The sequence below is a fragment of the Microtus oregoni genome, unplaced genomic scaffold (assembly GCF_018167655.1).
Source record: "Microtus oregoni isolate MIOR12 unplaced genomic scaffold, Mior012 000004F_ref0000308, whole genome shotgun sequence".
NCBI lineage: Eukaryota > Metazoa > Chordata > Mammalia > Rodentia > Cricetidae > Microtus > Microtus oregoni.
In genome coordinates, this window is record NW_024543063.1 from 34,651,063 (window position 1) to 34,676,131 (window position 25,069).

The 25,069-nt window shown below is 54.6% G+C and overlaps 1 protein-coding gene across 1 annotated transcript; it reads right to left on the minus strand.

Moving 5' to 3' along the window:
- Nucleotides 1-24,976, minus strand: Necab2 (N-terminal EF-hand calcium binding protein 2). The gene is made up of 13 exons (XM_041650392.1): nucleotides 24,414-24,976; nucleotides 21,634-21,658; nucleotides 19,558-19,666; nucleotides 17,619-17,644; nucleotides 17,368-17,465; nucleotides 8,539-8,675; nucleotides 6,073-6,191; nucleotides 5,853-5,932; nucleotides 3,543-3,596; nucleotides 2,967-3,079; nucleotides 1,845-1,922; nucleotides 944-1,035; nucleotides 1-500 (listed from the first exon to the last, which is right to left on the minus strand). The coding sequence occupies exons 1-13, from the start codon at nucleotides 24,627-24,629 to the stop codon at nucleotides 472-474; spliced, it is 1,176 nt and encodes a 391-aa protein (XP_041506326.1). The 5' UTR covers nucleotides 24,630-24,976; the 3' UTR covers nucleotides 1-471.
- Between the last annotated feature and the right edge of the window lie 93 nt (nucleotides 24,977-25,069).

A 25,069-nucleotide genomic window follows, 5' to 3' on the forward strand; every position in this document is an offset into this window, starting at 1 on the left:
CCTAACCAGACTTTATTTGGTGGCTGTGGGCCTAGCATGGTGCTGGGGACCTGGGCTCTACCTGAGCCTACATTGGGTACTACAGGGTCACAGCTCCTACTAGGTAGAGGGCCATCAAGGAGGAGGGAAGTAGAGAACGAGGCCCGTCCATCTGAGGTGGGTCCAGCTGGGCCTCAGCCATGAGGAGTCAGGGAGGCCAGAGACAGGCTGGGGTGGGAAGCTGTTGGTCGGAGACTGGCCCGGGAAGCCATCCCTGCTAACCTTGTCCTCACCAGTATCCCAGCAATACGCTCTGCCAAGTCGATGCCAGGGGAGGGGCCTCCTCCATGTCATAGCAGGGGTAAGTACACATCCTTTTATTAGTGTATTGAAAAGACAGCTGTGTACCAAAGTCTCTAGAAAAGGGGTATTGTCCTTTACAAGAAGTGGGGGAGGGGGGCACTAGGCTTCTTAACAGGGCCTCGGGAGGGGTCAGTCTCGGCCTGAAGTGCACCAGGCAGCTGGAAACAGGAGAGAGAGAAATAGCGGTCAGTGGCTGGGCTTGTGGAGATTAAGGCCCCTTCCATGGAGGCTGGGGTGGCTGTGGGCAGGAGCAGGCAGAACAGGGAGGGGAGGCCTTGGGCAGAGTTCCAGGCCAGGCTTTGCAAACCTGTGCTGCTCACTCAGGTCTGGGGTGAGGGGTGGGAGGGCCTAGGTTCTCTCTAGGCACACATACTTCCTGAGCTTCTCACGTGAGTCCCCACGTGTGCCCAGTGGTGCCCTGTTCTCACCCTGTCTCTCTCTATCCACCAGGCCTTGGGTCGGGAACATGTATCTGGATCAAGATTCCTGGTCACGAGTGAGCAAGAAGCCCCTGTAGGTCTGGGACCCTTCATAGCGGCTGGTGCTGCCTAGAGATATGGGGCGCCCCACCCCAGGGGCCGTTTTGCCCCTGGCCCGCTACCTGGCACGGAGATCTGAGAGAGTGCCTCAGGCTGGCTCAGGGTGTCAACCTTGACGTGTCGGAAGGCCTTGCACACGGGACTCTGCAGGTGCCTGCAAGCCAGGAGCACAGTTAGTCTGGGGGTATGTCTCAGAGAAGGGGTGAGGGGAACTTTAGGTACAGGCCCAGGTCCAGTCCTGCTGTCTGGGGGCGGGGCTGTGACCTTGTGAGCATCCATTCGGGAAGGCCTTTGGTTCTAGACTGCCCAGGGGAACAAGATCAGACCTCTAGCCCCGACCTGTCCCCTCCTGATTAGCTGCAGTATCAGGGGAAGGACTTAATCCTGCGCAGATGCCAGCAACACTGCCCCAGGAGGCTTGAGCACCGGTGTCCAGCCCACCTGCCCTGTGTGCCCACTCTGGGGAAGAACAGGGGCCAAAGCGACCCCTCTGTGTTGGGGTTGTACGTGGGGAACTGGAAACCTCTGCAAACACAGTGCTGTGTCTCCAACTGGGGAGGTCAGGGAAGTGCCTGGGCTGTGTTCTGAACCTGCGCAGTATCCCTGTGCTCAGCCCCACAGCCCTTGGCAACGCTACTGTATGCAAGGCCCAGGACCCAGCACTCAATGATGCAGGCAGGTGCTGAGTGGCAGGGGTGGCCTTAGAGCAGAGCTTTCCATGCATGGTGCCATATCAAGACCCTGGGTCAGGGGTCCCACTAGGAACCCTGCTGCCTCTGAGTGAAAGGCAGAAGCTCACCAGGAAAGGAAGCTTGCCCGGATGGAAAAGCCTCTGCAACCAGACTCCAGGTTCCTCACCATCCTCCCCACTCTCTGCTCTCCGGACAGGAGCCTAGAGCCAGCCAGTCCCATCTTACCCCGGCCCACCCCCAGGTTATGGGGTAGGGACAGCGCCGTACCAACCTCTTCCACTCCTCCTCTGTCTCCCAGAACTCATAGATGACAAAGGTGAGGCCGTCTGCCATCCTCACCGCAGCGACGCTGCAGGGAAATGACATGCACATGTGTGGCTGGTAGTGGCTGCCCCACAGATGCATGCCACTGTCTCAACCTCTGTCCTCCCCATTTGTTCTCCATAGGGCAGTGGGAGCTGGAGACACCAGGGATATCCTGGGAGATAGTGCGGCGTTGTCTGCTTGCAAGCGCTATTTTCCTGACCTCAATGATGCCAAGCCTCCAGGGGCAGCCACAAGGCCACAATGAGAGCATCCCCTCCCCCACGTGGGCATCATCAGCCATCTCCTGCCTGCCCTCTCTATCTCCCCCACCTCCGTCATCAGCCATCCCCTGCCTACCCTCTCTCCATCTCTCCCTCTGTCCCCTCTGCCATCAGCCAAAGAAGGGCTCTCCTCGTCTGAGTATGTGACATCTCCCTGCAGCCCCCAGCCTATCTTCACACAGAAGGCAGGACCAACATGGGTCCTGATAACACCAACACACAGCCTCTGGCACCCCCCCCCCCTTAGGCTATTCCCCCATCACTTTGTCCAGCCAAACCATCATCACCCTCTCTCTCAGTACTTGCTATGTACAGACCCCTCACTGGTGGCCACAGTCATCTGCTTCACCTTGCTGAACTACCCAGAATTGGCAGGACAGGAGTGGGTGGGGGCCAGCGACCTGCATTCTGGAAGACACCCCTCCTGGAGGCTCAGTTTCTCCCCATAACCGAGCAGCTCCTGACATGAGTTAGACTCTGTTGTATCGTGTGAGTAACAGTGGTCACGCTGGGTGAGTGGAACATGAACCAGGACGGCCTCAGCGCAGCATGTTACTCTATTCACTCTCCTGAAACACTGTCTGCTTGACAGGTGCGTGAGCCCGGGCCTCGGGGAGAACTAATTCACCCACCACCTACAGCTGCAATGGGGCTGGGCCTCACTTTCTTAACTTCTCTGTCACGTGCCACCCCTAGGAGGGCTGGCTCTGCAGGGTCCCCCTCGTCGCTGCCAGCCAGAGGCCCTGGTCACACCCCCCCCCCCCCAAAAAAAAAAAAGCTCTACAGAGAGCCTTGTCACCACTTACTGGAAACAATTCCTTTCTCCAGCGGTGCCACGGAGGTACTGTCTCAAGGAGTCCAAGAACTCGCTCAGCTGCTCAGGGCACACGGCCATTTCTTGCCGGACCAGCTGCAGGTGCTGCGGGCCAAAGTGGGAATGAGCACGTGTGCCAGGCCCTTCCCCAGCCACGTGGGCATAGTTGAAATCCCAGCAGCCCAGACCTTGCTTCTGAGAGGTCAGGACAATAGGGTCAAATAAAACCCTATTTTATTCTTACATGTGCAAATCAGTTCAAGGAGGATATGGACAAATGGGTACAGTCCCCTAGGGGCCCCCACAAACAGGGCAGTAGGAATGCTGCAGGGAGCCCCATCCAGAGGCACAGCTGGTGACCAGCAGGTTGCCTTCAGTCTGATGACAGAGTGGGCCAGATACTTGCCCTGCTCCAGCCCAGGTGTTTTTTATATCAGAGTCCTGGAGCCTCGGCTCACCATGCCCCTTGGGGAGGAGAGGACAGAGAAGGGTGGCCAGAGACATGGAGCTCCAACACTCTTCAGAGGGTTGAAGGAAGAAGTCAGAAGAAGGGCGGAGAGGGCCTTACCATGTCCGTTCCTTCTTCATCTGAGAGGCGCTGCTGCAGGTCAAACCAGAGGGTCTAGAACAAAGCACAGTGGGGCCTGTGACTCAGGCCACCTCCAGGGAGTCTCCCAAGGCCCAACTAAGGCATGGGGTACCTGGGACCCCCAGGGTTACAGCCCCTGTCCCAGTGTGCCAGGGATTCTGAGATCTCCCAGGCTATAAGTGTGGCTCCCACGGCCGAGCCTTAGAGCAGCTACAAGGGGGACCCTGAAGCCAGAGAGTCGGGAAAATGGCAGAGAAGGCCTGGGGCCCAGGCTTCTGAAGCACTGGGAGGCTCAGAGATCAAGATGGACTCTCAAGAAACTTGGGGTGTGTGGGGTGGGGCAGGGCAATCTTAGTAACAGGCACTCAGGGGGCCGGCCCAAAATCAAGATATTGGTTCTTCCTTTTTTTTTTTTTCAAACCAGGACTTCATAAAAGCCCTAAGATCTATAACTTGCTTACCTCACCCCTAGCAGTGACCCCATTTCCCAGCCTCCCTGAGCCAGCTGCTGCCCGCCATGTGATTCGGGAATGCAGAAGCCATGCCGGCTCTGTGGGTCACCAGTACCTGGTGCCCAAGACAGAGCCAAGCAGACACTGAAGTTCAGTCACGGCTGTCACAGCACAGAACCCTGGGACTTTAAACGGTCCCCAGATGGGTTTGCATTAGGGCCTGGGTTTTAAACCATGTCTCAACCCCACCTGACAGAAATCCATTCTTTCTTCAATGTGGTTACCCCATAATTGCAGCCTGCATGCCTGTTTGCCCTGCCTGAAGACAGGAGGTGCCAACCAGCGCACACATAAGCATGCAAGAGGCGCATGCACTATTAAAGACAACAGCGGTGGCAGGTGGACCAGAGTTCTCAAACATCTGAACGAGGGCCTGCCTCGGAATCACACCTCCAGCCTCCACTGACCCTTGCCCACACATCTCAAGAAAGTGCCCAGTAAGGAAGATGTGTTCACGGGTTCAAGCTTGCTTCTGTCGCTGAACAGGCACACGGGCAGCTCTTGGGGGGCTGGGGCCCCACCGGGGGCCCTTTGGCCTCTCAAGAGTCAGATGGTGAGCCCAGCAGTACCCAGACCTGCCACCCAGCATCTCTATCCTCCTTGTCCTCCAGGCACAGCTGGAGATGTTGCTTGGCCAGTTGGGGGCCCAGTCTGGAGCTGGCTTGAATGTACCCATACTAGTAGTGACTTAGGCCAATCAAAGACCTTGGTGGACCCCGCCCCATCTCCAGGATGCCTAAGTGCTCCTGGTTACCAGCAAGCCTGGTTGTTAGGGCGACGGGGTACTAAAAATAAGCTTCAAAAAGCCTCCCTTCTGGGGCCCCCACTGAGTTGTTATGACAACCAGGCACAAGGTCCCCACCACGCTGCTCTCACCCTGGGCAGGGCAGCAGGCTTAAAAGAGGTGTGGGAGGGGGACCCCCACTTCCGCCACAGCCCTGCAGCTGAGCCACCACCAACAGCCTTTTTTCTCCAGTCAGACTGCTTCCCAGTGACAAGGCCCTTGCTTCAGGCTCATGAGTCCCTCGGAACAAAGCCCCCCAACCCAGCTAAGTACCAGAGCTCCTTGCAAAAGAAATACAGAAAAACAGAAGAAATGTCACCGAGATCCCAGGTCTCTGAGACACCTGTCACTTGGTGTAGGCATTGCGTGGGAGCCCTGCGCACATACGTGGGGAAGTTGGGGAAGAATGACTAGCAGCGATAGCATGGCTAAGGCTAGAGGCTAACCCGGACAGCAGATGCTGACCTGAGCCACCTGCACCTTGGTGAGGAACACTGAGTGAGGTCCTGAGTGTCTCTGCTGTCATCCGAGCAGGAATCTCGGGCTCAGAGAGGGGAGTAAGCCACCCACTCAAAGCCAAGCAGCAGAAACTTGGCTCGATCAGAGGAACACCCAAGCCCACCCATCTGCAAGCCCCTTTGGGAGTCCTGCGAGTTACACACTGGCCCTGGGAATGTCTCTGCGGAGGCTGCACGGCTCCGCACCTCTGGACTGTGTTGTGCTGGCTGGCTGTGTTCTCCTGTTGGGAACCTGCCCTGAACCATCGCGGGCTCCCATTCACACCGGCTTTTGGCCTCCAGTATTGGAGCCGGCTCTCTTGGCTATGTCCACAGCCCAGGATCCTACCAATTGCTCTCTGTACCTAGAATGCTGCTTGCCCTCCCGTCGTCAGGACCGTGGCCCCAGTCCAGCTCTCTTCAACCTCCAACCCACCAGGGTGCCTCTGACCTCAGCCTCTCCACAGCTCTTATGTGGATGGGGTGGGGAGCCTACCTTGCTCTCCAGTCTCCCAATCAGCTCTGCCAACCGGCTTATCTGGCCCTCCAGCCCTTCCTCCTTTGGCTCCCCTGTGGCTGAGAAAGAAAGAAAGAAAGAGATCCTGCTGGTAGGCAGGGCCATCCTAAGGGGTCAGAGCCCCAAGCCCAGGGTACGCCCTAGTGCAGATTCCTTGGGTCCCCTTGGAGGGTAGTGACCACCAACGATGCTCTCTCACCCACAGGCAGGCTTCTCCCTGGCTCCGGGGCTGCCAGCTTGTGGTTGGCGATGTAGGGAGGACTGGGGCCTCCGTAGTGGCTCTTGGTGATGCCGTGGCTGGGTTTGCAGTGCTCCTGTCTGCAGTGTGTATAGAAGAAACGAAGTGTTCATGAGGGCCACGGTAGGGCCACGGTAGGGCCACGGCCACCTCTGCGACCTTCCAGGTGCACTTAGGAAGTACTGACCGTTTCCTGAAATGTGCACAGACCTGCCCTGCGGGCCCGTGTCTGCAGGACGGTCAGGGTAGCCTTCATTTTCACAGAGGAGGAAACAAGACCCCCCAAGGCAGGTGATCTGACCAAGGCCATGTGGTCAGCTGGGGCATAATTCCATGCCAAGATTCTAGAGGCCAAGTCCTATGCCCCATTGGTTCTAGAGGCCAAGTCCTATGCCCCATTGGCTCATTTCCTCGGCTGGGGTAAGGTTGGGCCAGAAACCTATCTGGCTGATCTCATAGCTTTCAGTCAGTACAGGTTGACCCCAGGCTGGAAATACACAGTATGTCTTCCTCCCTGCCTGCCTCAGTAGAGGCCACTGTGCTGTGGAGTGACTTCTGGGGGAAGACCTGGGTATTTGCCAGAGAGACAGCCCGCTTCCAACAAGGCAGCAAGAAAATAATCTGAGCCTGGCCAGAGACAGATTCCATCTCTTGTCCCCATGTCCCCTTCCCCTGCACCTTCCACCCCTAGCACAACAACAGGCACCCAGCAGGGTCTCCGAAAATGCGGTATGAACTTGCAAAACCAACTACCAACATACCAGTCAACGGGCATGTGGCTGATACCTCACATGCCTGAACCCTTTAGTACAGTTTGAATTTGTCTCCTGTGACCCCTGAAAAGTTTAACAAGTCTTTCTCCCAGGTTGAAGAAGCAGGCTCAGCTCCCCTAGCGAGACAAAGCTGGCGGAGGCTTTGAGCTGTCAATCACAACATCTTTACAAACCAGTAACAAACTCGGTGTGTCCCTTAGACCATGAAGAGCTGAGTGGGAGGCCCCTCAAGCAGCAGGGTCTGTATAAGCTTCTCCGGGAACACAGCACCACTGGGGGCTGCTCCAGGGTGGGGACACAGGGTAGCACCAGGGAACTCAGGGCCTGGAGCCAAAAGTGTTTAGATGTGGGGCAGTTTGAGGTGTCTGTGGGCATGGAACAGATTTCCCATCAAGACACACCACCCACTCCTTCCACAGACATCCCAGAGTTATCCCCTTCCAGGTGGGGGCAGGCGAGTGAGCGGAACTGTGGTTGGAGCCGCGGAGCAGTGGAGCAGCGTAGGAAGGCAGCCAGGAAAATTGCCCAAGGCTGCTATCTATCTACAGGCAGGAGAAAAAGGGGGAAGTTTGATTAAGCTGATAATAATAAATCAATACAGGGAAAGCTGTCTATCCCCAGGAAGGTGGCTGATGACCCTGGGGACTTGGGATGGCAAGGCTGCCCAAGTGGACAGAGTAATGAACTGACTTTCAAGTGTTGACAGCCAACACGTTTGGCCACGGTGTCATGAAGAACAAGCCCCTCACAACCCAATCTGATTGATGTCCTCACCAACCAAGTGACACCCACTCAAACCCCACCCCCACGGCAAGAGAACATCCTGGTCACACTGTGCCTCTCTGCCAGGCACCCTGAAGTTGTTCACAGATAAAGCTGAGGCTGCAGAGCCCAGGGGTATGGGCCCCTGGCAGCTGCCCACCTGTGTGTGGGTCCTACTTCCCCTCTACTGCTCTGAGCACACGAGAGTTTAGTCAGCCAGCTATCGACAGCATGCAGGTGGGCTCGAAGCTGAACAGGCCCTGCTTAGCTGGACAGATTGAAGCCTCCCAGTCCAGGAGCCAGACACACAGCATCCACAGTGCCCATAAGAAACCCTGGGGTGCTTGCCTATGTACCCAGAGACCAAAAGAGCAACACCTCGAACTCTGTCCCTCTCCAGGACCTCCTTAAGCATTAGTTTGGTCCCTACCCTGCCCTCAGTAGCTTCCTCCATCTCTACAGCTCCCCAGGTAACAAAGGTGGGAACCCTTGGGGATCCTAGGGCACCTGGCAAGAACATGCATCCCTCTGGATGCTCCATTCTGGCATGTGGCACTTGTGTCCCCATCCTTAAGCCAGACACCACTTCCCAAACTGGTTTCCCATGTTCAGAAGTAGGCTAGGCAGCAGGTCGGTGTTGTGGGAACAAGAACCGTGGCAAGATCTATGGGTCCCAGGAGTGCAGGGCTCCTAACAGCCGTTCTCCTGAGTGTGTTCTATCCTGTGTAAGTCTCACGACTCAGGTATGAGGTCCTAAGTGTGTCCTCACACTGCAGTTGGAGAAACTGGAGGAGGGCAAGGGAGGTGCAGCCACCTGGCCAAGGTCACCGAGATTTGAGGTACACTAAGGGTCAGGCTGCCAGGAGCACCCCCGTATGTCCCACTGACGTACCGTATCTGGCTGGTCTGTTCATCAATGGCTTCCACAGCACTTTCCACGGAGCTGAGCAGCGACTGGATCTGATTGGCTGTCTCCTTCAGAAGGAAGCGGGTCACAAACTGGTCCACATTGCTCCCACCTTCGTACACCTGGGGGCATTGGGAGAGAACTTGGATGTGGGCTGGCACAGGGACTGGGGACACCTTGGGCTAGCGACTCTGCTTTGTGATGGCCTGCACTGCCTCCCGCATCTTAGGGGCTGCAGAGCCCACAAAGCAGGGCCCCAGACTTAGAGGCCGAAGCGGGACCTCTGGCTTCACTGGGATCACCTCTCCAGGCCCAGCCGTCAGGGACGGGATGAGTATAAGACGTGGAGCGCGGTGTCCATCACACGATGTGTGTGAACATCAGCTGCTGTGACAAAGGTGGCAGCAGTGGCACAGTGATAACAATGTTGGCGATGGCGTTGGCGAGCCAGTGTTGGCAATGTCGATGGTGCAGACGGTCATGGAGGTGTTGGTGGCGGTGATGATGGTGATGATGATGGATGGTGATGACAGCAATGGAGAGGTTGGTGATGGCGATGACGATGGTGATGGGGGTGGTGACGATGCTGGTAGCAGTGATGGTGTTAAGAATGGTGGAGGTGTTCATGATGCTAATGCTAATGGTGGTGATGACCGTAATGATGGTAAAAATGCCAGCCATCACCGAGTGGCATTTCTGTTGTTGCAGTAGAGAGAAAGTACCAGGAAAGATGGCCTTGTGGACTCTGCTCCCTCCCTCCTTCTGCAAGAACTCTTTGTGTCCCTGAGTCTTCATGTTGCTCTTCAGACCACTAACGGAAGAGAATCACTGCAGACCCCCATAGAAATCCTCTGAGGCCTGTGCTCAGAGGTGGGGGCACAAGAGTAGGGGATGCGGAGAGGTGGGAAGGCGCACATGACGAGGCGCAGCAAGCTTTGAAGAGAGGGGGATGCTGTGCAGTGTGCACTGTGCAGCAGAACCTCTCCTCTGGCAAGACATCAGTACTGGTGTTCCTCGTTGAGACGTCTGCCTCTGCAGAAGGTTGCAGAGAAGACGGGAGAAGCGTGGCTTCTTAGGGTCAACAGTGGTGCAGAGGTAACCACCGCTGGGGAGGGCGGGTAGGGGAGAGGTGCTGGACCTCAATCGCCACCCTACTCTCTGGAGTGGCCCCTCCCCCTGTACACTGGAACTCTGCCCAGTTCCTGGCAAAGCGGGGGCGGGGGGACAAGGCTCTCAAGGAAAGCAAATTAAACTATCCATCACTCTGACTGAGAATTAATTAGCAATAATTACACATTGGGAAACATGGCTGGAAGATAGAGAGCCTGAGGAACATGCGTGGGGGGTGGCGCAGAGGAGAACACACGAAGATAGACATTCTGTCCTGAGGCCTGGCTTGGTGCCACTGTGGGCAGACCCCAGTGGAGAAGACATCCTAGACCCTATCCTGAGGTGCAGGCAGCTCCTGGCCATCTTTCTAACAACCTGACGCCACCCATGGACTGGAGAGCAATGGACAATTGATTACCTCCAAATGACCGAGATGACATACCATGGTTTAAAGTTAAATTAATAGCCCCCCAGAAAAAGGCTGCTAGGAAGGTTCTAAGCAGGACAGGAGTGGGACTCGGGGTCACAACGTTCAGACCAGGGACAGACAAGGCAGTCAGCAAATGAAGAAAATGCGAATTCCAAAGCCAGGCCACCTTCTGGGGTGAGGGAAGCAATGGAGACATGACCCTTTTCTGCCCAGCCAAGAGATGAAGCTCCTCAGCGAAAAGCCAGAGGGTTGTATGCCTGCACCCTGTGGCAAACCATTTGCAGGTCGGTGGGAGCTGCCCAGAGCCCTGCAGAGCTTTTGATTTGCCAGGTGAGAGCTATCATCCGTGCAGACTTGAGCCACAGAAAGAGATCCCCCAAGAAGGAAGCTGTGTGAGCAATGGCTTCTGAGGTAAAAAAGAAAAACATTAGCCACTAATGGTTCACTTATTTATTTATTGGTGTGTGTGTGTGTGTGTGTGTGTGTGCCATGATGCGTGTATGGAGGTCAGAGGACAACCTGTGGAAGTCTGCTCTTGCTCTTCACCATGTGGGTCCTTGGGATTGAACTCAGGTCATTTAGGTTTGGTAGTAATTCCCTTGAAAAAGAGCTGAGCTGTCTCGATGATCAGATTAAGTCAGACAATTCAGATGACATCCTCCCACTTCAGAATTCCTTCATCCCCAAAGTCAACAGGAAATGTTTTTAATGACCTAAGAATAAAAATAGGATTGAGAATTTCCTTTCTTTCTTTCTTTTTGGTGTGTGTGAGTCTCTCTCTCTCTCTCTTGGGATGTGTGTGTGTGTGTGTGTGTGTGTGTGTGTGTGTGTGTATGTTTTGAGACAGGATCTCACAGTGTAATCCTGGCTGTCCTGGAACAGCTTTGTAGAACAGGCTGGGCTTGAACTCACAGAGATCCACCTGCTTCTGCCTCTTGAGAGCTGGGATTAAATACCTTCACCACCACACCTGGCTTCAGAAGCTACTAATAAGATGAAAATGGAGAATTTTATCTTCTAAGTCACAATCAATGAAGCAGAGCAGACCATCAAAAAGAAGAGTATAAAAGAGATGAAGAGAGAATGAAACGGAGGAAGAACAAAGGATCACGAGAGCCGCCAGCCTGGATGGAACATTCATAATGAAAAAAGACAGCCACAGTCTCCTGGGTGCAGACACCATTCCGGAGCTGGTTAAACAAGATGCTGCACCCCATCAGCGCAGCAAAGGCTTTGCAGGCAGAAGCTGGTGCAGAGAGGTTCTGCAATCACACTCCATCAGGCAGACAAGGCCGGCTGCCACACCGCCTGGGCGCTAGAGCTTAAATGAGAAAACACGAGTAGAGATAAGGAGGCTGAGGACGCAGTGTGCGCCAGGCTGTTATTTCATCCGTGGGGCTGGCGCTGAGGCTGCTGTGAGCCTTGCTAAGCTTGGTGACAGGGTCGCAGCTGTCATAAAAAGCAAGTCAGCTGAGTATCAAGAGGCTTAGACTCTTCATATTTCTTTTGGAGACAGGGTCTCTGGTTGGCTTGGAACTTGTAACAATCCTCCTGCCTCAGCCTGGACAGTAGCTAGAGTGACAGGTGTATATCTCTATATTGACTTGTTCATATTCTTTTTAAGGTTTCTTTTTATTTTTATTTGTGCTCAGGTGCCTGTGGAGGCCAGAAGAAGAAGCTGGAGTCCGGAGTTGTGAGCAGGAACTGAACTCAGGTCCTCTGGAAGAGCCACCAGCACTACTAACCTCTGAGCCATTTCTCTGGCCTCTTGTTCATAGTCTTGAGACCAGTAAGCCTCCAGTTCTGATCATTGTTCCTTAAGAGTAGAGAGAACATCTGGACAGTGGTGGCACATGCAGATAACCCCAGCATTGGGGAGGCAGAGGAAGGCGGATCTCTGTTAGCTCGAGGCCAGCCTGGTCTACACAGAGAGTTTAGAGTCATTTGAAGGGAGGAAACCTCAACTGAGAAAATGCTTCATAAGATCTGGCTGCAGGCAAACCTGAAGGGCATTTTCTTTTCTTTTCATTTTCTTCCTTTTTTTTTTTTTTTACCCTCATAAGACCTAAAAGGGTAAGGGGTTATTTTATAACAACAGGATCAAAGAAAAGTATCTAGAAACATATAAAAGCATTACAAATCCATTAGAACTCCCTCCTCTACCCACAAAAGTACAGAAGCTTTCTCAAAAACAAACAAAACCCCAAATCCTGGCAACACATATCTATTCCTTTTAGGAACTATGAAAGTGATATTATTCCCGCCGTATTTAATTCCTCTCGGGGATTAGGAAACAACACTGCAAAAGAGCTGAGTCCGTCTTCTCCAGAATGGCCTCCTCCCCACAGAGTGGGATTACAGTCTTCACTTGGAGAAGTTCCCCGGTCACTTCCCAGGGATGACCACCCTGGAAGACAGTTATGAACGTCACTGTGCCAGCTCTCCTCTGCAGCACTGCCGAGAGAGACCAGGAGGCAGGAGACTGCGTGGGTTGCCGTCCAGAGAATTACATTGTGAGGGTAATGTGAGCAAAGGGGAGACCTAAAGCCTTTGCTTCTTAAGACTGCCCTGATTTGCATATGAAAAATGTATACTTACAGAAGATGAGAAGAAACAAATAAGATCCTATCTTATTTCTGATGTCGTGGAGTGATGTTCTGAACTGTGGTGGGAGGGAGGACAATCGAAACTACTGAGATGTGGTTGAATTCAGGATCCATCTGTCTTGGAACCTGAGCCTCCACAGCCATCTCAGCAGGTATCAAGCACTGAGCGCTGGCACTTGCTGGTGGCACCGGCAGATGGCCAGTGGTGTTGCCGAAGAGAGCTGGCACAGAACTTCTTTTCTTTTTTTTTTTTTTAAGGAATTTTTTTTAACTTTTTTTAATTTTAAAATTTATTTGTATTTTTTTTTGTACGTTAGTATTTTGCCTACATGTCTGTCTGAGAGTCTCAGATCCCCTGGAACAAGAGTTATAGACAGTTATGAGGTGCCATGTGGGTGCTGGGAATTGAACCTGGGACCTCTGGAAGAGCAGCCAGTGCTCTTACCCCCTGAGCCATCTCTCCAGGTCCAGGACATTTTCTTAATTAGTGATGGATGGGGGAGGGCCCAGCCCATTGTGGGTGGTCCCATCCCTGGGCTGGTGGTCCTGGGCTCCATAAGAAAGCAGGTTGAGCAAGCTATAAAGAGCAAGGCAGCAAGCAGCACTCGTCCATGGCCTCTGTGTCAGCTTCTGTCTCCAGGTTCCTGCCCTGTTTAGAGTTCCTGTCCTTTGTTCAATAACAGACTACCTGGAGGTGGTGGCACATGCCTTTAATCCCAGTATTAGGGGGGCAGAGGCAGGTGGATCTTTGTGAGTTCAAGGCCAGCCTGGCCTACGAAGCTAGTTCCAGGACAGCCAGGACTACACGGTGAGATCCTGTCTCAAACTCCCCCCCCCACACACACACACAAGTTCTCTAACTTCTCCAAAGCTGTTGCAATGTGCAGAAGAGACAGGCTTTGTGTTTTTAAAGAGCGTGTTCCAGCTGCATGCATTTCCCAACAAAGGCAGGAGATCTATTTTCAGGTCTGACCTCCCACACTCTCCAAATGTCTCTCTCAGGCACCTGTGAGGCCATCATCAGACAAAGGGTCATGCAACCAAAAGATGAGTCCAGAAGGGACACGATGCGGGAGGAAGCTCACTCATCTTTATCATCTTTATCAGAATAAAGGGATTGTGAGAGACAGCTCGGAAAATCCTGGGGACAAAGACACTGCGTGGTACCATCTGTGGTGGCCTCAGAAATACCAAAGGTCAGTATTTTGGATTTCAGAATTTCATATTAACCAAAGCATTCACACAAAGGGGAAAAAGACCAAGGTGACAATGAACCTAAGCCAATGGAGGGCAAGAATTATAAGAAGAAGAAGCACAAATAAATTAGACAATGTAACACTCATATTAAGTAAGTATCTGGGGCTGCCTATGAGAAACAGCTAATTAAAATAGACAACACTGTCAAATATAACGTTTTTAGAACGTAGGAAGCAGTTGGAAGTGGCACATGCTTCTAATTCCAGTGCTGAGAAAGCTGAGGCAGGAGGGTGGCCAGTTAGAGGCCAGCCTGATTTACATAGTAAGATCCTGTGTCAACAAATAAAGTGAAAGAAAAGAAGGAAGGGGGAAGAGGAGTGATGGAGGGGTGGAGGGATGGATGGAGGAAGAAGGGATGGAGGGAGGGAGAAGGGATGGATGGAGGGAGAAGGGATGGAAGGATGGAGGGAGAGGGGAGGAGGAACGGAGGGAGGGGATGGAGGGAGAAGGGATGAAGGGATGGAGAGAGAGGGGAGGGAGGAATAGAGGGAGAGGGTATGGAAGGAGAGGGACAGGAGGAAGGGATGGAGGGAAAGGGGAGAGAGGGAGAGGAAAGAGATAAAGGGGAGGAGGGAAGGATGGAGGAAGGGAAGGAAGGAGGGAGGGAGGAGGGAGGGAGAGGGGAAACAAACCATGAAGGGAATGAGGCTGTATCTGAAGGGCTCCAAGACTATGACAGTCCTGACCTCACAACTACCTAAAAAATTTTTATTGTTCTTTTCTGCATGAAGTATCTGTCTTGGTCAAACAATGGTTAGACTTTTAAAAATAACCATAAGTATATAATTGATCATAAATGTGAACACGTCCAGGTTGGTTAAAGAACACACTACAGTGAACAACCCCCCAAAGGGAATGACTATAAGTAGGGTTTGCTATAAACTCCCTGTTACAGGGGCTGGAGAAATGGCTCAGTGGCTCAGAGCTCTGGCCAAGGATCCGGGGTTTGATTCCCAGCACCTACATGGTGGCTCACAACCATCTGTGACTCCAGTTCCAGGGGATCCAGTGCCCTCTTCTGGCTCCTGCGGGCTTCAGGCACACACAAGGTGCATAGATGTCCATACACGCAGATAAAACGCCTCACCCATAAAGTGATAAAATAAGATTGATGACAAAAGCTGACCTTTTTAGTCCCTTGACCCGAGAGTTATTAATACATTTTGATTTTGAATAGAAGAAAAAAAAACACGTCTGTACATCTCAGGGATGGTGAATCATAGAGGAGATGCCCCAGTCATGTGATTTGCTCCCCAGGCCAGCATCCCACCTCACCTCTTAGTGCAGAGAGAAGACACTCAGTAGGTGACAGGTCTGAGTGAGCAGTGATGAAATTACGACGCTCTGATGAGAGTTTATCACGGAGCACCGACTATTCAATACGACAGAACTTAAAAATAGAATCCACCCATCGATTGCGGGAGCAAAAGCATCAGATCATTAAAAAAAAAAAATAGCCCACAGGCATTTGAGCAGACTCCTCGCCATCAGCCAAGACAAGACTGAACAAAGGGGAAGGCGAAACATATTTTTGCACGGGCTGAACTGAAGAGGGTTCTAAAATAAGAGTTGGCATTAATATTGCAATTAGCAGAGAGATGCTGGAGAGATGTACTTGAAAAGCTGGGGCTTGGCGTCACTGGAATGTGTTAGGATCTGGGGAAGATGCCACATGCAACGGAGTAGCCAGCGGAGCCCACATTAGTCACCGCGCAGGAGACTAGCCCAGCTAACCATGACAGAGGCTACTGCATCACAGAATCAAAGCCATCAGCTACGATCAGGGGTCACAAGGTGTCTTAGGGTTATTTTTGCTGTGATGAAACATTATGGCCGAAAGCAAACTGGGGAGGAAAGGGTACATGTCCACATCAGAGTCCACAGATAGATGTTAGGGCAGAAACCCAAGGCAAGAACGGATGCAGAGGCCATGAGGAGTGCTGCTTACCGGCTTGCTCCCCATGGCTTGCTCAGCCTGCTTTCTTAGAGCATCCAAGACCACCAGCCCAGGGGTGGCACCACCCAAAGTGAGCTGGGCCCTCCCCCATCAGTCGTGAATTCAGAAACACATGCCGCAGAAACACATGTGTGGGTTCTTAATTCCTCTCCTCTCAGCTGACCGTGTCAAGCTGACACAGAAGCTAGCCAGCACACAAGGAAAGTATTTAAGATCATCAACAGGCTGCCTTTCTACAAACAGGCCGACTAGGAGATACCCAAGAAGGAAAAAGAAAACAGCCAGCTACCATTTCAGGCCCTGCAAGGATGCTCCAGCATCACCCGAAACCACCATGACTACCTGAGGCCACATGCGCAAGGCCCCTGTGGTACCATGGTTAAGGCTGGGCTGAATCTCCTGGGAGGAGTTCAGCTCCCCTCCCTCATGGATGGTGAGGTTCGATCCCTCCGATCCAAGCATCCAAGCGTAGGCAGAGCCTCAATACAGCCCTACTGGGACAGGGTTCTGCTCCTAGACGGGAGGGGAAGGATCAAGGAGTAGGTTGCTGCACAAAATCCATCTTCCCCTCCCTCTTACGTCCAGTGACAGCAGAACAGGCTGTCACACCTGCCTGGCACACCCTGCTAATGCTCCAGCCACTGTGGGACACTGGGGCTGTCAGAAAAACGGCAATGATGAACACCCCCTCACCCCTGAAGAGCGGCTCTCACAAGGTCTTAAAATATTTGCAAGCAACAAGAGGCCCCGACAGCACAAGGCCAGCATGACAGTGTGGATAAGCAGGGGGTGGGGGTGGAGGAGGGTGAAGTGGTAGTGGGGGGCAGACTCAGCAACATTTAGGTGCAGGGCAAGAAAGGGCCCCTCAGTCCGCTGCAGGCGGGGCATGGGCTGCAGGTGAGGAACTGAGGGAGCCGGCCTTAGCTAAGCAGCCCTGCTTCAGCAGTTTAGAGGACCCACTTCCTTCAGTCAGGTCCCGAAGATGGACACGCCCACTTCCCAGGCAGCAAAAGTGAGACTCCAATTCCTCAGCTGCCTCACTGACCAGATCAGCTAGGTCCTCCTCTACAGCACGTGTCAGCCACTCGGGAGACACCAGTGCACGCCTGGGTCAAGTTCAAAAGATAAAACCTAAACCCCTACTTCCAGATCCCTAGGTCTGAACTGCCCTTGAAGGAGCCGATCATTGGGGGATTCCTGCATTCACTGGGTAGCCACACCAGGACCAGACCTGGCCCCTGCAAAGGCCCTCGCACTCTGACGCACACCCTGCTGGACTGAGCTATCTATCAAGGTGCTCCGCTCACTGTGTAGTTTATCTGAGATCCTCAAGGAGCCTCGCCAGCGTACGTCACCATGAATCCAGACACCCTTGAATGACAATACTCAGCACACCTGGAATCAACTGGCACACAGGCCCTCGCTTCTTGAGAACGCTACCCACACCCACTGACCTTCTTGGTGTAGCCCATGGCTTTCAGGACCGAATGGTTCAAGGTCTCCAGGGAGGCCAGGACATCCTCGTAGTCTCCCATGTGGTCCACAAAGTAATCTGGGGAAGGAGGTTGCAAAGGTCAGGGGTCACGAAGGATGCCATCCCTCTCCTTGGGGTCCCCTCACCAGCCCCATCTAGGTGTCCACACTGCTTTGCCCTCCTCTGGGTATTCTTGTCTACACCAGGGTTGCTGTAGGTCCGGGTACTTACCACACAGTTCCTTGGTGTCCACATGGCTGTAGAGGGAGGGAGGAAGAAAATGATGGAAAGAGAGAGGGGAAGAGTCAGCAGGCCAGTTTCTGACCCTCCCAGCAGCCCTTAAATACTTGCTGTGGCCCCCTCTGCACCCTCAGCACCAGTATTGTGAAAGTCACTTCATAGGAGAGGGTGCAGCGGGAGCCACCTGCCTAGGCACCGGTTCTCTTTTCTTCCCTTATTCTGAGATAAGGTTACAGTTAGGAATCCAGGCTGGCCTTGAACTCTCATGATCCTCCTGCCTCAGCCTCCTGAGTGTCGTGGTTACAGACCTAGACCACCACTCCTGGCTGCTCAATATTTCTCTCCAAGCCTGTGGGCCATATCAAGAGTAGATGGGACCAACGAGGGGCTGAGCCTGGGAGCAGGGTGGGAAAAGGGCTTCAGCGTGGGTTGTGATCCTTATAGGTTGTCAAAATAATGCCACTGGGACTCTTGGGGCCCTGTTTCAGCTTCCGGTCTAGCCCCGGGTCTCACCCCTTATACCAAAGCAGAGAAGGATCTGGTCTCTGCTCAGGGTTGGGGGAGGTGTGTGAAGGCATTAGCGCTAGATGCTGCAGCAGAGGGACCAGGCAGGGACTGTGCCGGTTCTGAGGCTTTCTCCATTCTGGGCCTAGCCTCTACCCTGACTTAGGCCTGCTTTTGGTGAATCCCATGTTCAATAACATACGTCCGGGCAAAAGTCTTCTGTAGATTCCAAGGCTGGTGACTGCCTTGGAATTTCTTTGACATCCTGGAGTGCCGCTTCTGATGTGTGAGCTGTCTGGTCAGAAGGCACACTTAGCAGCTCACAAGGGGCTAATGTTTGCTGCGCCTACTTCGGGGAGGGAGATATTGGAGGACAGAATCCAGAACCCAGACTGTCTTCAGAATTGTGACCTTCCTTAAAGAAGGTTCACTCCGCTCAGCCCTCCCACCCCCTCCTCCAGGTCAACCTCTTCACTAGCTGACACCCACCCGAGGCTCCCGGTGAGAATGTGTAACTATCTCAGTGGGTGCCCGGGAGGCTACAGAGAAGCTATGAGACTTCATCTAGCCTGGAGACAGGGTCCCCTGCTCTGCTGTAGAGCCTTAAGTCACCCCTACACAGTGGCTTCCCCAGAATCCTGTCAAGTCTCCAGTCTTGATTCCTTGATTCCACTTTACTCTGACCCCTGCAAACTGGCTTGGTAGTCAACCTGTGCCCAGATCACCGATAGTCTTGGAACCGCCCTCCCCGCAAGTGATCCAACCTGCTCTATTGCCCCCAGAAACTTTAGTCCTCATCACCTCAGTGCAGCAGAGGAAAGTAACCAGGTGGCTCTGATCTACCCATGCAGAATTTAGGAGCAATGGACAAAGATGGGTGAGGGGTGAAGGGTGACGGGCCCGTGAGTGTGGGCAGTGTACACTTATGCTGGCTCTGGAGGTCAGGTGTCCTGTGGGGCTGAGCTGCAAGTCCAGGTCATGACTGGATTGCAGAAAAGGTTCAATTTGCTCCATGGCCAGAAGTGAGGTTAAGCTAGAGTTGGGATTCATATGCATAAGGTTTGGGATGGGGATTCGTGGAGACAGGACCTCAGAAAGCAGATTCTGGGGAGCACTGGAATCAGGACCGAATGGAGATACAGCAGAGTCACTGCCAATGGCCCACCAATCCTGTGTGTACCGCATCAGGCCCAGGGTCTCTCCCCGCTTGGCCAAGGCGGCTCAGAAAGGACAAGCTTAGTCTCGGTCATACACACAGGACCCATGCCTTCACCTCAGCCTGGCAGCGAGGGCCAAACAGGCCTGACTTTTGGATTAGTGAGTCAGGGGAGTTCCAGGCCTCTTGCCCTTAAGCAGAGCCCCAGTCATTATGGAGAAGGGAGGAGTCTATACATCCCCAGGGTGCCCCGCAGTAGCCTGGCCTCACTTGGTGTTGTCGGAGTCAATGGTGTGGAAGAGATCCTCCAGCTCCTTCTCACTGAGGACACCATCTGCGAAGAAGAGCTGAAATTCCTCCAGGGACAGCTTCCCGTCATCTGCAGTGGACAGGCAAGGAAGCGGCTGCTGTCTCAGCGGGAAGAGCACACGGTGGCCCCACAGCCCAATACCGGAACCACTGCCTCGGCTGACAAACTCCTAGCTGTCAGACTGAGGCCAACAGAGACAACAGAAGTTGTTTTCTGGGGACCAGACAAACACCTCGCATATTCTCTACTAAACAATCTTCCCTTCTGTATCTCGCGCAATCACCTAACTCTGTTTAACCTGCGTCTCCGGCAATCACCTGACTCTGTCTCACCTGCATCTCCTGCAATCACCTGACTCAGAGACTGTTTAAGCACTGTGCCTAACCTGACACCATTAGCCTTCCTATAGCTGTCACTCCCAACCCCAGCCCCAGGTCTTAGTTCTGGGAAGGGGAGCAGTCTCTCTATTGGGTCCTTCCACAAGGCATTAGTAGTCTGAGCTCAGACCTCAACCTAGCCTAGGGCAGGACCTTGTGCCACATGGTAGGTGCCAACAGAATTCCCCACCCTTTTGGTGAGGAGGCAGTCAGTGGCTGCATTTTTCATAGAGTAGCTGGGCTGCATGGAAAAGACTAGACTCAGTGAATGTGTTCTGTGATTGATTAGTCATGTCTGCCCCAGGCACAGCATGGGTTGTACCAACAACAGGCCCAGCTTTCCTCTGACTGCTTCCACCTGCTTATCATGGCTGATACCTCAGTGTCTTCTGTACCCAGAGAGAACAGGGAGCTGGAGGACAGGATGTGCAGATCCTCTGATCAGAAGCCTTCTGACATTTACCTTGGGTGGTAGCCACAAGCCTAATGAGCACATATGCACTATTAAGAGGAAAATATCCTCCACTTGGCCTCTGGTCCAATTAGAGAAGACAAGTTGTCCCGGAGCTTTGTCACCTCTGCCAGCAACTCAAGAAGGGCTGTTTGTAGGTGGCTCTACTAATGAGCAGGAGCCCAGCCTGCTGCAGTGACCTTTCAAATAGCAAGAGCCCTGAGTTTCATCCCTGGCGGGAAACGCTGGCTCGTCCTCACCCCTCCGCCAGCTGTCAATGCAGTCTTCTGGCCTGATACCCTGGGCTGCCAGTCAGGTCTCTCATTCTTGCCTTCCCCTGGGGATTGGCTACCTCATGTCCACCACAGTCAAAGCTAGTCCTTACCATGAGCGCCTGTGAGAGACCTACAGCCATGTCCTCACCAGGGCAGGCGTCTTGCACACATTGGCAGAACACCTGCTGTGCTTTAGGTACAGTGAACTCACCAGGGAGTTCCCCACAAGGGAGTGGTGGGGGGTCAGGAGGATACAGTCTAGGGCCTGCTGTAGGCTGACACTCCTGAGACCTGTGTTGTGGGCCAGGGAGAGGGGCAGGCCTCTCTGCCCGGGTGGTGAAGGCTCTATACACAGCTAACACATCTTCAGTGCCATTTGGTCTCCTATAGCCCTGTGTCCTGTGTGGCATATGCAGGTGGTCCTTCACCCAGAGGGCTGGGAGGATGCAAATCATCTCTAGGACAGGCCTGTTTCTCTGCCCTTTCATATCCCAGCGAGTTCTAGCCCACCCCATCAACCGTGTGCGGCAGTCAACAATGGCTCCCAGGAATGACATAGGATCTGGACATAAGCCTGAGCCACCTTGAATTCAAGCCCACTTGGGAAGGGAACCAGGGCCTCAGGGGCAAGATCCCTGGGCCTCATGAGGACTTCATGGATGAACACACCGCTCTCTGGTTCTCTTGAAGTGTCTTTAGGTCACCCACATCTCCTCTACCTTGTCCCAAAGCTCAGGACAGCACACAGGGCCGCTGTTGCCGCTCCAGCTTACAGAAGGGGAAACCGAGGCAACAGAATAGTGACAGGAAGTTGGCCTCTGGACTCCTTGTGCTCTTCCCCTTCAGGTTCATAGGCGTCCACGTCCCTACCCATTTCCCATGAGACATCAGGGCGAGGAGTGTGGGCAGCAGAGCACTTGGAGGGAAACTCACCATTTTTATCCGCACGACGGAAAATCTGCAGAGAAGAGACTTGGAGTCATTCCTAAGCTGAGTCTGGGCGGATGCCCTCAGCAGCCTCTTGACCCAGCTGAGATTCCTCTCCCAGGAGCAGCCCAAACTTCCCCAGGAGACCCCAAGGCTGGAACCCAGGGTAGAGAGACTGCAGCAGGCAGGGGCCCTCCCCTCACTACTTCAGAAGCTGCCACTCCCTCTCCCTCTGCGCTGCCAGCCTGCCCACGGTTGCTGACAGGCACACACATCCGTGCTGTACGCTCACGCACACCCACGTGTATCTCTGCAGGTGTACGCACACTCATTCCTCTCGACTCCCCCATTGCTGAGCACACAGCTGCATCCAGCCATGCTCAGAAGCCCATGAGAGCTCCGTGCTTCCCGTCATTCGCTTTTCAGGACCCACCTCCCCTTGCTCTGGCTTGCTTGGGTCCCTTCTGAAGGAGGTGCTCTTGAAGCCTGGTGACAGATCAGCCCACAGGAAGTATGGCGTCATTAGGAGATGGGGAGGGAGAGGCAGGCAGGAATGTTCTGGTTGCAACTAGCAAGGATGGGATAGGGAACAGCCCAAACCTGGGACCTGCACTTTGAGACAGTCGCTCCAGGCTTCCCTGACATTTGAATACCTCAAGGTCCTTTGATGACAGGTGCTAGGACCTGGGGGTCACGAGGCTGTTTCTGATCATTACAGGGCACTTCCAAACGCCACTCAGCCCAGGCCATAATCCAGGCAGGTGAACCAGCAGTTCCTGATAGACCAGAGTGTCTGCTAAAACCTCCCAACTCACAAAAGGGATCTGATGTCTAACCCTGGACCCCTGAATCAGGCTTGCCTTTTAGCTAGCTCCCTGTGGTGGCTGAGATCTCAGTACTGTAAGATCTGAGATGGTCCCAGGATCCTGGAGGAATTGGCTCCCTTTATTCAGAAGGAAACTTCAGCCCACAGTGTGTCCAGGTTCCCACCCTCCACCCACCCCAACACACTCTCTCTGGGTTTTCTCAGACTCAGGAAGGTCTGAGGGGGATCTGCTAGGCCAGAAAGGAAATGCCACCAGCTTGAATCTCTTTGAGTTGAAGGATAGATGGTTCTGGTCACCTGCACCCCACAAGCAACAGGACAAGAGAATTGGGAACTATCTGGGTACACCCAGACCCCAAAAGGCCTGGGTGTAGAAATGACTAAGTTGATGTGGCCTCAACTGACACCAAGTAAGATGGCTCCTAGAACCAGCATGAGTGACACCTTCCCCCCTACTGCGTACCCCATTTCACACACAAAGAAATAGAGGCTCAGCAGCACACAGCAGCCGGCGAGGGTCCCAGTGCAAAGGAACAGGCTGGACACAGCTTCCCTGAAAGAGGGCCAAGCCGTCACCTCCACTCTGGACTCTGCCTGGATTCTTCTGTGTGTGCATGTGGTGTGTGTGTCTGTGCACACCTCCTGTGTGCACGCACCTCTTTGTGTATGTGTTCACAGACGCACTAGGACACCCATCTCCGAAACCCTCCTGCCCAGACACACCTATGGGTTCTAAAATCTAGAAAAGGAAGCAAAGAGGGAATAGGGTTTCTAGTCCCTTGACACTTGTAGGGGTATGTGGCACACACACACACACACGCACGCACGCACGCACGCGTGCATTTACTCTCCTAGAATCTCATAACATATAAAGCCCCACCCTCGGACCAGTCCCACCCCCTCAAGCCCCTCCATGGGCCACCAGCCCACTCCAGCCCCTGTGACTCCCCCACTCTGCAGGGGGTGGGGCGTTGGTGCATTGAGGAGCTAGGTGGGATGAGGAGTGAGTCTGGGGTCCAAGAGTCAAAAGGAAAGTACAGGAAGGGGAAGGTGGCAGGATGAGGATGGAGCTGGGGGGAGAGGAGGGGATGGCCCCTGGGTCCAGGCAATGTCCCTGATTTTATGGAAAGAGGAGGTGGGGAAGGGGCTTCACTCGCAAAGTGGCACAGAGCAGGGCGGTGGAGGGGGGCTCAGTTTCCTTAACAGAGAAGAGCGAAGGGGTGGTTCAGGGGCTCTGTGTGCGGTCTAGAAGTTATCACTGCAGGGAAGAATCCTGGATAGAGAGGAGGGGGCTGTAAGTGCCCAGGGGCTCTTGTCCCAGTCATAGGGACTCAAGTGAGAGGGTTGGTTAGGACCAGAAGAGGGGAATAGTGGCCAGATTTATGGCAGCCCTAAAGGTCCGGGTTATGGGATGTGGGGGTGCAAGAATGAGATGGGAGGGGATTTAGAGGGTCGTGAAGTTCCAGTGGGGACAGGCGCCCCAGCCGCAATGGGAGTGGAAGCGGGAACGTGGAGGAAGAGGGTCCTGGTCCGGGTGCGGGGCTGGGGGAGCTCGAGGTCCCCACTCGGAGGAGGGTCCCGGCTATGGGATGTGGGGATGCAAGGAAGTGGATGAAAAGGATGGAGGCGAGAATCACACAGTCCGGATGGAGTTGAGGGCTGGGGGCAGCGGTGTCCCTGTGGGAAGAAGGGGTCCCAGCCACGGGACGTGGAGAGGTGGGAATGAGGGAAAGTAGAGGGAGGGGATGGAGAGGATAGTGCGGTCTGGATTGGGGGATAGGCGCCTCAGCGGCAATGAGAGTTGGGGCTTGCGCTTGGGGTCTCCTCGCCGAGAAGGGTCCCGGCTAAGGGATGAGGGGATGCGGGAACGTGAAGGGAGCGGATGGAGGAGAGGGTCCTCGGGTCCCGGGTATGAACTGGCACCCAGCCGCGCTGGGCAGAGGGTCCGGCGCATACTCACGTCCAGGATGACTGCCGTGCCCCCGTGCGGCGCGGCGGGCCCGGGCCCGGGGTCGGGGTCCGCGACGGGAATGTCGGGGACGAGCGGTGCGCGGGGCTCGCCCATCCTGGCGCCCACCCAGCGCAGCAGCCCGCCCAGAGCGCGGCCCTGCGGCGGCGGCTCCCGGAGCAGCCTGTGCGCGCCGGCCCTGCACAGGCGCGCCGCCCGCTCGCACATCTCGTCCGCCGACCCCCGCCCGGCCGCGCCCCCGCGCGCCCCCTGCCCGCGCCTGCCCGCGCGCGCCGCTCCCGCCGCCGGCCCCGCGGCCCGGACACCGCGGGGACCGCCAATGCCGGGGGGTGGGATGGGGGGGCTACCCGGACCCCGAGCCACGTGCTCCGCGCCCGCCGCCCCCACCTCGCCGGCCAAGAGCGGAGGCAGGGGACTGCCCGCGGGGGCGCGGGGTCCGGCGGTCGGACCCTGGCACGGTTGCAGAGGGGGATGGCCTCGTGCACACGGGGATGCAGACGGGCGTGGAGGAGGGTGGGGGCCCCCAGGATTGTGCCCCGGTCCCCACCAGGGTCCCGCTGACCCCCGTCCCCTCCCCCGTGGTGCTGGTGTCCGGCGAGCCCTGAGCGCCCTCTGCCGGCCGGTCCTCCCTGCATCTCTTCCCCTCC